The sequence below is a fragment of the Pogona vitticeps genome, chromosome 9 (assembly GCF_051106095.1).
Source record: "Pogona vitticeps strain Pit_001003342236 chromosome 9, PviZW2.1, whole genome shotgun sequence".
Classification (NCBI taxonomy): Eukaryota; Metazoa; Chordata; class Lepidosauria; order Squamata; family Agamidae; genus Pogona; species Pogona vitticeps.
Genome location: NC_135791.1, coordinates 8,937,522 through 8,952,836, shown reverse-complemented (window position 1 = coordinate 8,952,836; position 15,315 = coordinate 8,937,522). Strand labels below are relative to the sequence as shown.

The window sequence follows — 15,315 nt, the reverse complement described above, 5'->3', positions numbered from 1 at the left end:
AATCTCCTGGCTTCGCCTAAACCACTGAGCTATCTCACATTTAATGTGCTTTGTATTGTGTTTGGTCACTGGAAGGTAAACACAGGCTTCATTTGCAAGTCTGATTGCTGAGACATGTTGGTGGAAATCCCAGAGCACCTGCTCTAAATGTATGCTCAGTACATTGTCTAGATTGACCCTCACTCTAACTTACTTTGTAGGATTGTTATGAGGACAAACATGGAGGGAGACTGGAGAATAATGTATAGCATGTTGAGCTCTTTGTAGGAAAGGCGGAACATAAATGTAATAAATAAATCTGAATAAAAAGAAACTTTGGAGGAAAGGCAGGACAGACACATAACCAAGAAACGGAAGCTGTTTGGCAAGGTCTTTGTCCTTGAAGGCAGCTCAACATATTTGGAAGACGTTAAAACAATAACTATCTTTACAAACCATTATTACCGAAGAGTAGTAAGAGCTTCTTACACAAGCACATTGATCTGCTAATAGCTCTAGTGAAATAAGAGGCAAGAGGTCTGTCACACAAGTAACCCCCACCCCACCCCTGTTGCTTGGCAAAATCTTCATTGTCTCTTTGCCTACCTTTAGAAAAGGGTGATATTGCCCGAACAGAAATCAAGCAGAAACAACCAAATTGTAAAAAATAAAAAAGAAAGGTATTGTTTTCATAAAGTATATTGCTCCAAATAAAAAAAAACATTTTTCATACATTTTGCAGAATCAGGAAAATTTTCACACAGGGTATAGATAACGGCCCAGCTTCTGTTCTGCATTCTTCTCATTTCCTAGGAGATCTGTTGCCAGTGCTTTGGTATTATGACTAAGAGACAAGGCCATGATACTGGGTGGCTACTGCTTTGGGGTGATGTGAGCGTCACTCTTGGCCTGATTAGTCTTCCTTCCCTTATCTGACCTTGGGGCCCTGCATCTAACAGCCTCTTCTTTTTTAGCTGACGGTTGTACTTTGTTGCTTGTCATTAAAAAAAAATATGAATCTGAGAGTTTTCGTCAACTTGCCCTAGGATAATCAGATAACTTTACCTCTTAAATGAACTCTACTTCTGGTGATGAACAAACTGTGCCACCTTAGCTAACCTGGCTAAAGCTGACAGTAGACGTCTCCTCTGTGAGTTGGTCGATCATCTTTTAAAGCTAACTTTCACTACACCCTTAGGGAACAAATTCCATATGTTAACTATGAGCCAACTTCAATTTTAGTCCTAGCTAGACAAGACCAGACTTACAGAATTAACATAATACTATTACAATTGACAAGTGTCATTTATTTCAATGGGTCTACCCTACAGTATATGGAACTAGCATTGGATTTAGGCCAATGGTTTCTGTGAAAATGTACTTCTTTTCATTTGCCCTTAATCTATTGGCAATCACTTTTCTGGAGTTTTCCAGAGCTTCATTATTATTTTAATAAAGCTAATTTTCATTTTCCCACTTGTTATGGACAAGTTTGTCTCCCCACCTTTATTTTCCTATGCAGTTGCTTATAATTTTATATTCTTAAATGCTTTTGTTTTAATTTAAGCAAAGGCAGAACACTCAGAATGACGCTGAGGCTCCTTTGAGGCATCAACCTGAGCTTGCATCCTTTTTCTGTCAGATAAGTGATAAGTTTTGACACAAGCAAACAAGAAAACACCTAAGAATGCAAGTTGTGTTGTAATATGTAACCAACACCCCACACCTCTTTTTCCTATCTTCTTGAACCATTGAAAGTGCTACGTGCTTTGGGTCAGGTTTGTAATTTGGGTTTCATGTATTCTCTTGACTGGACAAAACTCTTTCTAATGTGATGACTGGGGCAGCCATAACTTAAAACTATGCAAGAGCTTGGCACACATGTGCAGGCAGCTTTACTTTGCTTTTCTAACCTTCTCTCCACTTCGTTATCTAGCTGCCTGCTTCTCTGTCCATTTGTTAAAAGTCCTGCATAAATTTGTTGACACCCCCCCTTGTGTATTGCATCTGTCTTTCTGATCGCACTGGGCCACACAGGCTATAGTGGTTGACTCAAACCACAAAACCGCTTTTCTCCATAACAGTTACAATGCTGTGTTTTCTCCAATGTATCTTTCTTTTGGTTGTTGTGAGTATTTCGGCCTCTTTGGCCGTGTTCTGAAGGTTGTTCTTCCCATGTTTCGCCAGTCTCTGTGGTTGGCATCTTCAGAGGACAGGACTAGCACTCTGTGCTCTGGTGCAGTTTGTTGGGAGTTGAGTATTTATAGCTGTGGGATCAGCTTTTGCCCTTTTCAGGAGATGGGTGATTATGGTGATTGGTGTGTTTTTGTTGTGAGTGTATTGTTTTGATAAGGAGGAGAGATTATCTGTCACTGTGACTGATGGATGTCATTAGCTCGTCTTTTGTGTGTAGTGATCACCAGTCCTTGTGGCTGAGTAGAGTTTGTTAACCTTCTGCAGGCTGTATTTTTCAGTGCTGGGAGCCAAGTTTTGTTGAGTTTTAAACTTCTTTTTTGTTGAAGCTCTGCTAGTGTTTGTGGATTTCAATGGCTTCCCTGTGCAATCTAATGTAATGATTGCTGGTGTTGTCCAGTATTTCAGTATTTTGAAATAGAACTTCATATCCAGCTTGTTTTAGGGCATGTTCAGCTACTGCTGATTTCTTTTGTTAACTTTTTCACCCTAGAACGCTAACTTTTCCCTGGTCTTGCATTTGCCCAGCCAAAGTGCTGTCTGCATAAGCACAGAGAAGTACTTCCATCACAACTCCTGCTCTTAGGGGTCCAGCCAGGATACTTGACTTGACTGTCATAGTTCTTCTGTTTACATGCATTTTGCACTGATTATCTCCCTTTGCATTCTGCTGATCAGGTTGCCAGATCTCAGGCTGCTAGTTGAAGTAGGGAACTGCAGGGTGTCTTTGGTTCTCAAGGTAGGAAGGCAAATCTCAGGGTGAGCATTCCTTGGCACAAGTGGAGAAAGACCCTTCTGGGCTTGCAATGAGTCTTCACAAGGTGGAGCAGCAGTGTAGGGTCTGGAAAAACACCATGCTATGGTTGGCTACAGCCACACCTATGTGAATCCTCCTGAGAATGGCAGTAATTGATGGAGCTCCTTAACTCATTTTAACACCCATCCACATCTCAAAACAAGGATTCTCTCGTGTGGCCTGGATTGCCAGATTACTGGATCAGTCAGATTTACCAAGACCTTGAGCTCCTTGTATTCATGCCCATCCATGATCAGTTGGCCTAAAAGCTATTCTGGTTCCCCTGCCTGCCTTTTTCATTTAGCCTCTGTGACATCACAAGAGGTTGTTTCATGTTTTAGCTGGAAATCTTGAGAGGTGAAATGCCGCTGACATGGCAGCCTTCTCCGGGAAGCCACTGCATATTCGATAACAATTCAGGGAAGGTAGCAGGTATTTCTATAATGCAGTTGGAAGAAATTCCAGAAGCTTCAGTTTCATATATTTAGTTTGCTAGCCTTATGTTATCCTTCTGTGGCAGATTTGTTGGGCCGTGGAGGAAAGCCAAAGAGGAGGAGAAACCTCCCAACATCTGATTTGCTACTTCCTGGCTGAGAGCTTTAACCAGCCAATAAGACTCGGAACCCCTCTAGACCTTCGATTGCACAGTATTTCTGCTGGTAGTGCCTAGCTGGCTATAGGACAACTCGTGCTTTTGCTGCATCTGAGAACTAGTGTCTCTGATCTGTGACTGTTTTAGAGATGGGGGCTCTGATTTTAATAACAGGGATATGTTTCCTTGGTAAGTCCTGCCTGCCTTTTTTTTTTTTCCTCTTTGACCATCTTTCAGATTTTTGCCTGAACAAATGTGTGAGGTTCTCCTGCCCGCTTTTTCCTTTTGTAATTGCTAGAGCAATAGACATTTACCCATATTTCCTCTAATCTCAAAGTGAATAACGCTGCAGGATCTGAGAACGGTCAAGCCAAAAAAGGGTGATGCCAGTGGCAATACAGGTGAGTCCAGAAAAGAATATGGAAAGCTTTTGGCTATGCGTACAAAAAGATGCTCATCGTGCATGCCAGAGAATTCAGGGTGATTAAGTGCTGAGGAATCTCTGTGTACAGCACATTCATTTTTATTTACTTAGCGTTTCTGTGACAATTACGCTCTGACCTTTTCTCTTTAATACTATGTGGTGGTGTTTTATTTTTCCATTATTGAACCGTTAGTAAAGTTCTTTCTCTATAGATTCATAGTGGGATAACTATTGTTCTGAATAACAATTTATTTGGGAAATGCATCCTTTACATTAAAGTCATCCAATGTAATCTTAAACAGTGGTAGGTATGTTGATTTAATATAAAATCCAACCTCCATAATGAGCTGGTGCCTACATAATAATAATAATAATAATGTGCCATGAAATAGCTCTGATTTATGGTGATTCATTCCAGGGTTTTCTAAGTACAGAGTACTCAGAAATGGTTTACCATTTCCTTCTTCTGGGGAAACTCTGGGCCTGTGCAGCTTGCCCATGACTACATAGGCTGGCTCTTTTTCAAGGATAGAGTTCAGTTCCTCACTCTGTCTCCTTGAAAAAGAGCCAACCAACGTATACTAAAAATCATGTGCTGTCAATTCAATTATGGAAACCTTTTCAGGGTTTTCCAGGTAGAGGATATTTATACGTGGTTCACTATTCTCTTCCTTCTTGGCATACCCTTAGCCTGTGCGGTTTGCCCAAAGCTACACAGGCTGGCTCTACTCACAGGAGGCACAGTGGGGGAATTGAACTTCGAACCTCTGGCGCCACAGCACAACTTGTACAAAAATGTGCGAAGGCACATAAAAATATACAAGCTTTCAGGAACATCTTCCATTCATCAGGGGAGGGCAGGTGGAATGAGGGCAGGGAGGCTAACCTTAAGCCCTTCTTATGTATGTGTTGCTCCAAGGCATAATGGAGAAGGAAGGGGGGCAGACAAAGGAATAGGCCTTATCAAGTGATGAAATGGCATTAGGTTCCACCCAGGTGGTAACCCATAGGCTCACTTAGAACTTGGACGCTGGAAACTTTAGGGTCCTCCATTTAAAACAGTATATGTCTCTCTCACAGCAAATTCAAAATTGCATTCAACCAAGGAGGAGGGTGAAAGGCAAAGAATTACCAGCTAGCCTTTCCATTGTCCACAGTGGAGTGGAGTGATAGGTAAAGGAAGCCAATGCAGTCAATTTATATACTGTATCTTTACTTGTTTTGCTTGATGATGTCCTCCCGTAGATTCCACCAGCAAACAACTAAACCAGGTGCCCAGACAGTCACAAACAAAAGCAGTGTTAGTTGTGTTGACATAAAGATCTAAATGTCTCTTTTTCCTTGCATTTCAGTGGTGGACTGCACCCATCTTCATACACATTTGCAGCGGCTTCCCAAGCTTGGGGATGTCTATCATATCACAGGTAAAGCGGATTTCTTGGATACGTCAGGGGGCAGTGACTATAGAGAGTAAATTGGGATGGCAATATGTGCCTCTCCGGAGGGAGGTCTGCGAGAAATTTGCTAGACACTTCAAGAAGAAAGTCATTCATATTTTCTTAGCACTTCGTGCCTCAAATGTCATAATGCATGTGTGGGGTATCTAGTCAGCAGGCAGTCTGAGGCGGCAGCAGCAGGGTGAGAAGGCACACACCATCTCAGAAGGTTTGGATTCAAGCTAAAGTCCATGAGACTTTAGCCCAAATCCAAGAGAGAAAGGGAGAGAGATCCCTCTGCCAGTTTTTTTTTCCAGCAGTGGGAACTGGCCTCAAGTTGGTAGCTTTCAGCCCACCTTGTGGTAAGAGACAGGTCATATTCACTTGAATGCAGGGTGAGAAAGTGCTTCGCTGGTACCGTATTTTTCCGTATATAAGACGCCACCATGTATAAAAAGCCCTTCACTTTTCTAACCCAAAATTAAGAAATCTAAGTGGGGCTTAGCAAGGCTGGAGGGGGGGGGGAAGGGATAAAAGTGCTGCAGGATCACTTTGATCCCTGCTTTCCCCTCCACTTGTTTTTGTTCTCTCCTCAGCTTACTTCCGTGTATAAGACGACCCTCAATTTTTAGTCTAAAGATTTTAGACAAAATGTAGTCTTATACACAGAAAAATACGATATACAGTATTCTGAATCTAATGGAAATCATTTTTATCGGGTGTTCCCAGAACTGTATCATCATGATGATCATCATCATCATCCAAAAATACCAGACACAATAAATCAAAAAACATTGACTGTTATTATATAACAGATACAAGGTTTAACCAAAAACCTAAGTCGCTGTTAAATATCGGCACATACATAAATATGCTGTTCCTAATACAGTATTGCTGTTTTTTGTAATGATGATGATTATGATGATTCCTCTTTTTTCTTCTTCGTTCTCAGCACTGCTGGAGCAGAGGGGTGCTTTCTCTCGCCCCCTCTGCTCTACCTAAGCGCCCCTCTCCATCTTATTTTTTCCTTCAGGGATTCTCAAACTGCCTTATGCAGAAATAGAAGAACCTTTTGAAGCCTGGTTCAATGAAACTGGAGGGAAAAGCCGGATCCAGTATTATCACGGTAAGCAACAAGGTGTTTGTGATAGACCAGTGAATCCAAACGTCTGTTTGTTCTAATTTCCAAGGGCCATACCAAGTCAAATCCATATAGAGATAAGTTCTTTGAAAAATACATAATTTATCACTGTTAAACCTCTTCTCAGAAATTTAAGATTCATAGTAATCACAGCAGTAAGTTTTATGATGATGTTGGTTATGATTATGTTTACATTTTACTCTCCACCCCCAATTCATTCTACCCAACGTTGACCTTTTCTTAAGGCTGTATCTGTGGTAGACGTTATGGAAAATGAAATGGAATTTGATTTTTCTGGAACACCAGCACAATGCGTAATATCAGAGTCTGGAAGTGTTCCTGCTTGTACTATCGCTCTCATAAAAAAAAACCCACCAGTATTGTTACTGTAATTGTTCATTGTTTCTGTTTTAGATGTTTGTGAGCCAGGTAGAACCAAACTGTCCCTGCATTGCAGTTATGACAGGATGAGTTTATAATTCTATAAGATTCTGTAGATCGACTTTGCCAATGGTTGATGACATGGAAAGGCATGTTTCACACTAAACTATTGGCTTAAAAAATGACTGCACGTTGTGCCTTGAATCTCTGGTTCTATAAAGGCCAGAGACTTATTTTTTTAGAAATGGAGGCTTCGAAGCCTGGACACTTGTGAGATAAATGGGCAAGCATACCTAAAATCCAGGTGAAACTAGACCAATCAGTTACTCTCCACATTCTTCAGCAAAAAAAAAAAAAAATTATTTCCCATCTCCTACTTTGTTGTTTTTTGTTGTTGCTGTTGCTTACATTTGGGAGACAACTGTTCTCTTTAAAGCAGAACGCATGGCCTCTCTGTAACCTTAAGTGCTCTCTCAAGCACTACCAAGTTGATTTCCCAGCTGAACACATTGGATAGATCATAAATGATTGGCATGTCTTGGGGATTCTGTAACTGAAGTTAAAAGAATTTAACTGTGGAGATGCTGGGAATTTTACTCATCTTACCTGAAAATATATGCAAAACAAAAAGAGCTAGAAACACAGAATTTTGGATGGATATTTTTAATTGTTTATTAGTTTAGTCATGTCCGTCTCTTCGTGACCCCATGGACCAGAGGACGCCAGGCCCTCCTGTCTTCCACTGCCTCCCAGAGTTGGGTCAAATTCATGTTGGTCACTTTAATGACACTGTCCAACCATCTCGTCCTCTGTCGTCCCCTTCTCCTCTTGCCTTCACATGTTCCCAACATCAGGGTCTTTTCCAGGGAGTCTTCTCTTCTCATGAGATGGCCAAAGTATTGGAGCCTCAGCCTCAGGATCTGTCCTTCCAGTGAGCACTGCTTGATTTCCTTTAGAATTAATAGGTTTGTTCTCCTTGCAGTCCAGGGGACTCTCAAGAGTCTCCTCCAACACCACAATTCAAAAGCATCAATTCTTCAGTGGTCAGCTTTCTTTATGGTCCAGCTCTCACTTCCTTACGGATATTTTTAATGGCTAAACATAATTAAATGGATGGGTTATGTCTGGTCATGTGGGCCCGGTGAGTCAGTGACTTTTAGCTCTCTTCCCGAACTGAGAAGGACTGGAAGAAGAAATGTTTTGCATGGATAGTAACTTTTCTCCCACTTAAATAACTAGCTAAATAACAGCATGCCATCAAATCAGTTCTGATTTATGGTGTCCCTTTCCAGGGTTTTCTAGCTAGAGAATACATAGATGTGGTTTACCATTCCCTTTCTTCTGGAGACATCCTGGGACTGTGCAGCTTGTTCTCCCAGAGGCACAGTGGGAATCAAACTGCCAATCTCTGGCTTGCCAGCTAGATACCTAACCACTAAGCTTAGCCTTAACAAAAACATTGGAAGAAGAGGAGAGCAGCGCTAGATGAGGAGATGGAATGACTGTAATGGGTTTCTTATGTGGGGAAAGTCACACATGTGTACCAAATAAAATACCAGCTACAAGACTTTCAAATATTTGATGTAACCATGGTTGTCTTCTTGCTCCAGGCCAGGTAATCACTTACCAGTTTAGTTTCATGAAGCCTTTTGGAGCCAACTTCAAGATAACACCAGAAACCACAGAAACCAAGGTCAACATCAGGGAGTGCTTCCGGGTCAATGGAACATCGGAAAAACCCATTAAACCTCAGAGTGTCTTTCCAAACTTGACTGATTTCCAGGTGAGTCTCTTGAGCTCCTTCCTCCCTTATCTGTTGTAAATTCAGGCCAGAGTTTAGAAAGTTTCCTTTTTTTGGATGGAAAAAAATAATGGATTATCTTCATTCAGATAAACCACCAAGTCAGGATTTAGGGCTGTAGTTCAGCACAAGTCTGCAACTTGGACAATGGGGAGCAGCATGAAGAAAATATATTTGTAGGCAGTGCTTCTGTAAAGATTCCCATGCAAATTAGTTTTATTTCCAAGCTCTGTTTAGAGTCTCACTACCTTTTGGATTTTCTGTCGTATAGAAAAATGCAATTTATATATTTGTTATCAAATATATTACATGCTGAAGCTGGTATTTCACTGTTTGCTATCCTACTTTTTGCCAAATGTCTTGTTTTGTATGGTGTTTGGTGGTGGTTGATTTTGTTTTTAGTGCTGTTTTATTGTTTTAACTGATAATGCTGTCAGATGCCTATTCTTCTTCAAAACATTTACAATGGTTAAATTGGGGATTGGTGTGGATGACTAAAAGACCCATAATCCTCTAACCAGCATGACCACGATCATGTTGCCTTATTAGATTCTGGGAGATGTAGTCCAATAATGCAATTTTAATCAGCAATGAGTTTGAGTAAATGTAGCTAAGAGTTCATAAATGATAAAAATGGACAACGCTCAGGTCAAACCCTGATGCCCGTTGCCCTATATTGGGGTGACTGACGTGTGGCCATCCAGATGTGGTGAAGTGCAACTTCAGTTCTCCCTCACAATTGACTGAGAAGATGAGAACTGCAGTCCTGCCACATCTGGAAGGCCACATACATAGCCTGCTTCTGCCTATTTCTAAAAACGGAGAGGCAGCAGAAAACACAGCCTTTAGAACAGCCGTTTCATGGGATACCAACATTGCTGTTGAACACTCATTCAAAAGGTCTACACGGTGGTGACTTTCTACCGGAGCTTGCAAATATTTTTTTTAAACTACAGGTCCCAGAATCTCTGAGCTAGTGGCCACTAGCCTTGATGGCTGTGGGACTATGGGAGTTGCAACCCAGAAAATCATCTTTTCAGGGCTGTAGATTCTGGGAGATACTATTGCACACGGTTGATATTTGTAACCTACCCTCTTCAAGATCTTACTAAAGCTACCAACCCTTCATTCTCCTCTGCTTTCCCAATTCCAGCCTGTAGGCTTTGAATACTACAATGGACAGTATTGCACAGTTCTGGAGCGTACATCGTATTGGGGAAAGAAGAAGAACACGTATAAGTTGTGGATGGCTGATGCTGTGCCTGTGCATTATGAGATGTGGGGGTACAATACCCTGCTTGGGTCCCACTATGACAAGTATGAAATAGACTACACCAGCTTTTCCCACAGCTTCCCAGCCAACGTCTTTGATCTACCTCAGGGTATGTGCGGAACAGTGTTGGTCTCTTATAATATGTATTACCATCTTGGTGATGTGATTTAAAGCAGTGGATTCCAGCCTCTTGTTTTTTCCAGGTGCTTAGACCTCAACTTCCAGAAATCTTTACCATTGGCCATGCTGGTTGGGCTTTTGGCAATTGGAGTCTAAAACATCGGAAAGGCCAAAGTTTCAGAATCACATTGTTGGGCCACCTTGCCACGTATTGCAAGTGACAAGGAAAGGTTCCATACCTGCAAAAGTGGCACCGATTGAATTGCCAGCTGCTATGACTGTCGGACGTGGTGGCGCTGTGGGTTAAACCGCAGAAGCCTCTGTGCTGCAAGGTCAGAAGACCTGCAGTCATAAGATCGAATCCATGTGACGGAGTGAGCTCCTGTCGCTTGTCCCAGCTCCTGCCAACCTAGCCGTTTGAAAGCATGTAAAAATGCGAGTAGATAAATAGGTACCACCACGGTGGGAAGGTCATGGTGTTCCATGTCTAGTCACGCTGGCCACGTGACCACGGAAACAGTCTATGGACAAACGCTAACTCTACGGCTTGGAAACGGGGATGAGCACCGCCCCCTAGAGTTGGATACGACTTGGACTAAATGCCAAGGGGAACCTTTACCTTTATCTATGACTGTTTTAGAGCTTGTATGGCTCAATTGCCAGGCCATGGAGCCAAGGGTCAGGCGTTCAAATGCCTACTGTGCCTGTCAGTGAGAAGGGTCAGCTGAAATCTCGAAGAGTATGTGTGGGTGATGCAATTCTTTATGATGTCTCCTTTCCTTTATCTCAGTTTCATAGCATCACCAGAAGGAAAAACGGGTAAACCACTTTTGAGCACTCCACACCTAAAACACCCTGTGACAGTCACCATAAATGAAGATTGACCTGGCAGCATATAATTAGTCTTTAAGGACATTTCCCCCACTATGTACAGATTTTATTAAGTAAAATACATGTAACTACTGTACTTCCATCAGTTGTTGTGTATTCAGTTGCTTTTCACTAAACTGTATGCTCTTCTTCATTCCTCACTGGAGTTCTATGGATGTGTTTAAGGCTTACAAACAATTAAAATATCTTTATAATAATTTATTGTTAGTGTCTTGCTCCTCTGTAATGCATGCAGCAAGCAACATAGCGCTAAAGAGGAATAATCTGTAATGGATTGGTTCTTGGTAATAGCTATCATTTCTGTTTTTCGTTTAATAGATCTAACGTGTTCGCATTGGCCTGGAGCAGGACCAGAGAATACAATCTTGGCCAATCCCATACAGGAATTTGTTGGGGGAGCTGGCGATGTGAGCAGAGACCACGAGCATTTGTTCCATCGCTACAAAAAGAAGTTCCGAAAGACATACACAAGTGAAAAAGAGATGGAGCACAGGAAACACACTTTCATCCACAACATGAGGTAGAGTGGCAGAAGAGATGAATTATGGGAAGACTTACCACTTGGCCTTATCCTGCCTGAGATGGATCAGCCGGCAACAATGCTGCTGTCTCATGACCTTCAAATCTTGGAGGTCCATTTCTGCCCAACAAGCTGTTTTTAAAACTTCTCTACTCCTTTCTAGATATATCCATTCCAAGAACCGAGCCAATCTCCCCTACAAGCTGGATGTGAATCATTTGGCGGATCATACCCATGAAGAGATGGCCATGATGAGGGGAAGGTTAAAGACAGGGGAACCCAATAAGGGGTGGCCCTTTCCCTCACAACACTACAATGACCTCACTCTGCCAGAAAGCCTGGATTGGAGGCTTTATGGTGATTGTTTTTATTTTATTCATTTATTAGTTATTCTTTTGAACTCGTGGCTCTCCTGCTTCCCCATTTTTCTTCACAACAACCCTGTAGGCTAGATGTATCTGAGAGCAAAGGGCTGGCCAAGGGCACCCCGTGAGCTTCCTGGTTCAGTAGGATCAAACCTGGGTTTTACAAGTCCCAGTGTAACACACTAATCCCTACTACACACAGATTCTTCAACCTTTTAGCCTAGGCTTGGTGGTGTCCTGAACATTCCTGAGAAACAAAGCATCGTTCTGAGTGAAAACAGAAAACAAGATTCCCATTTTGGACTATAGTCCATCATCTTAAGAATTTTTTTAAAAAAATTATTGCTTAGATTTCCACCCAGAAAATGCCCATTTAATGGACAGCTTCTCCCAAATAGCCAGTTGTGTAGCAATAATGTTTGTATCTGTATATGAGTGGAATGTTTGTTTGTTTGTTTTTTAAAAAAATCTCGGCATATCTGTAATCCCTGTCCTCACTTTCTCTGCCCACCCATGAAGGTGCTGTTACCCCTGTCAAAGACCAGGCTATCTGTGGTTCTTGCTGGAGTTTTGCTACTACAGGAACTCTGGAAGGTGCCCTGTTTCTCAAGGTGAAAGCTCAGATATCTAACACACTTGAGCAGATTTCTTTGGTGGATTTCACCCTGTCTACACGTCCCCAAAAGCCTATGTCTAGATACAGTTTACATTTTTGACTTAACACTGGTCCTTTTTTCCTTGTAGACTGGAGTGCTCACTTCACTGTCTCAACAAGCCTTAGTCGATTGTTCCTGGGGTTTTGGAAATCATGCTTGTGATGGTGGTCAGGAGTCGCATGCCTATGAGTGGATTATGAAGCATGGTGGAATTCCCAGCACAGAGTCCTATGGGCCATACCTGGGTCAGGTGAATCTGAGGTTTCTTTGGAGGGGATATAGCAATTCCACTTGGGGCTGGCATCATAACACACAAACTAAATTTGCTACATAACCCATTCACCCAGTTACTTCTGCCTCCCCATTGCTATCTATGGCCAAACTAACTGTTGATCCAGAACTTGGATAAGTTGTTTGTTATTTCAGCTCCCAGAATACACACACACACATATACACATACACTTGTACAAGGTGAGAGCACGTGGTCTTCGCAAGGTAGCATCATACACAGAATCAATAATACGTTGCAGATTTATTTCAGAGGGCATAGCTTTTCTACACAGAAGTTTGAGTGTCTGTTTGCTGTCTTCTAGAATGGCTACTGTCACTACAATCAATCTGAGCTGATGGCAGCACTCTCTGGCTATATCAACGTGCCCTCTGAGAACATCACTGCCCTGAAGGCTGCTCTGTACAAGCATGGCCCAGTGACTGTGAACATTGATGCCTCCCATAAATCCTTTGCTTTCTACTCCAGTGGCATCTACTACGAACCAAACTGTGGTATGTGTCTGTTTTCTTTCCTTAGACCTCATTGGTGATGAGAACTTGGATAAGACAGCACTGACGTAGAGGTAAATTTTGATGTGCAGACTCTAACCAGAGATGAACAGGTTGGAGGGGCAGAGACCATTTTACAGTCTCTGGGGCCCTCCAGGAAGATGCTTCAGGCCCCCCAAAAGTAAAACCAAAGATCGAATCCATGCGACGGAGTGAGCTCCCGTCACTTGTCCCAGCTCCTGCTAACCTAGCAGTTCAAAAGCATGTAAAAATGTGAGTAGATAAATAGGTACCACCACGGTGGGAAGGTAATGGCATTCCATGTCTAAGTCGCACTGGCCACGTGACCATGGAAACTGTTTTCGGACAAACGCTGGCTCTACAGCTTGGAAACAGGGATGAGCACCGCCCCCTAGAATCGGACACGACTGGACTAAATGTCAAGGGGAACCTTAACCTTTACCTAAAACAAGGTGTGCCTGTACACTCTGTTTTAATTATGCCACTCCATTCCATCTTTTTGAAAGAAAATGAAATAAATGTCAATTTAAGGTGGGTTGGCTCCATATGCCACAAAAACAGCCGTAGGAGCTGTTTTTGTAGCATATGGAGCTAACTACTACAGCATGCTGGCTCTTCAACAAGACTCAATAGCTCAGCCCTTACAATCAACTGACTCCTTTTAAATCTATTTTTAATAGGAAACAAGACCATGGAACTAGACCATGCAGTCCTAGTGGTAGGATATGGAGAGCTCCAGGGAGAAAACTACTGGCTCATCAAGAACTCTTGGTCAACATATTGGGGAAATGATGGCTACATCCTCATGTCCATGAAGGAGAACAACTGTGGAGTGGCTACTATTGCGACCTATCCAGTACTTGCTTAATAGCGAAGGCAGTCAAGAAGAGACTATCAGTCAATGCACAATAAGCCTTCTATGGTCAAGAGTTCTGCTGAACTGCAATTTGCTGAAGCATCTTGTTGAGGAATCAGTGACTCGAACACATCTTAGAATACTTATTGCTTTTAGGTACAATTCCAAGAATCCCCTTGGCAGCGGGGCCACCAGCTGTATTGCCTGGGGGATTCTGGAAGATGTAATCCAAAAAATTATTTTTTCCCCCTAAACTTTCTGTTCCTGGTTTTTAGAAATATTGATGTCGCACACATCACAAGATCACAAAGGGGAAGTCTTAGAAATGAAGTCTGATGATGAAGGATTTTTTCTCAACAAAAGCTTTTGAAATAATAAATTTGCAAGTTTTTAAGGTGCTATAGGATTCTGTGTTGTGTTAATTCAGTTCCTGTATTTTCTTTACATATCTTTCCCTTCAGCATTCTGAAATTGATTCATACGGCTACTTCTCTTAAGAGAACAAGCAGCGGCTGTGTGACTATGCTATATTTTAGCCTTCAATCGATCAATCTTTATTTTATGTCACAGACCCAACGAATAGCATAACAACTTATGAAAAATGGTTTAAAACAGTTAAATTGATCACATGGACATGATTTAAAACAACAAGCGTTATAAAACAGAGGCGAGGATTGTCTTGCATGCTCAGGAACTTAGCTATTAGCTGTGTTGGACTTATGAATATAAATATTTTAAATACCAATTCCAAAGGCTGACCTGGAAAGTCACTCATTACAGGGTTAAGGAGTCTGGCATACTCATACAAAAAAGGACATGCTCTAAAGTTTCAATTTATTATTACAGGGACAGAGTTGATTTTCATATGGCACACCATAATAGCGCCCATCTGCAGATGGAAGCAGTTAAATCTGGCTCTTCAAAAGATCTGCTGGTATTTTTGGGATGGTCAGATTTTCCAAACAGATTTTCCACTTTGGAGAAATTCATAATTTCCATTTCCGATGCAGGTCTTAAAAAAAAACAATAAAAATGGTTCTTGAAATGCAAAGGGTGGCGGGAATATTTTTAGGGAGGCTGAGCAGCCCGC

The 15,315-nt window shown here is 41.9% G+C and overlaps 1 protein-coding gene across 1 annotated transcript; it reads left to right on the top strand.

The window, feature by feature from the left end:
- Nucleotides 1-3,612: 3,612 nt before the first annotated feature.
- On the top strand, nucleotides 3,613-14,624 carry LOC110089886 (digestive cysteine proteinase 2). The gene is made up of 11 exons (XM_072979888.2): nucleotides 3,613-3,749; nucleotides 5,337-5,408; nucleotides 6,454-6,546; nucleotides 8,553-8,725; nucleotides 9,897-10,125; nucleotides 11,346-11,547; nucleotides 11,711-11,904; nucleotides 12,432-12,523; nucleotides 12,657-12,818; nucleotides 13,162-13,351; nucleotides 14,050-14,624. The coding sequence occupies exons 1-11, from the start codon at nucleotides 3,710-3,712 to the stop codon at nucleotides 14,235-14,237; spliced, it is 1,635 nt and encodes a 544-aa protein (XP_072835989.2). The 5' UTR covers nucleotides 3,613-3,709; the 3' UTR covers nucleotides 14,238-14,624.
- Nucleotides 14,625-15,315: the final 691 nt, after the last annotated feature.

Bases quoted from the DNA above. Each gene is read 5' to 3' on its own strand.
- LOC110089886 (XM_072979888.2), top strand. From the start codon at position 3,710: ATGGGGGCTCTGATTTTAATAACAGGGATATGTTTCCTTG. The intron at 6,547-8,552 runs GTAAGCAACAAG...TTCTTGCTCCAG, and splicing joins CCGGATCCAGTATTATCACG to GCCAGGTAATCACTTACCAG. The intron at 8,726-9,896 runs GTGAGTCTCTTG...TCCCAATTCCAG, and splicing joins CAAACTTGACTGATTTCCAG to CCTGTAGGCTTTGAATACTA.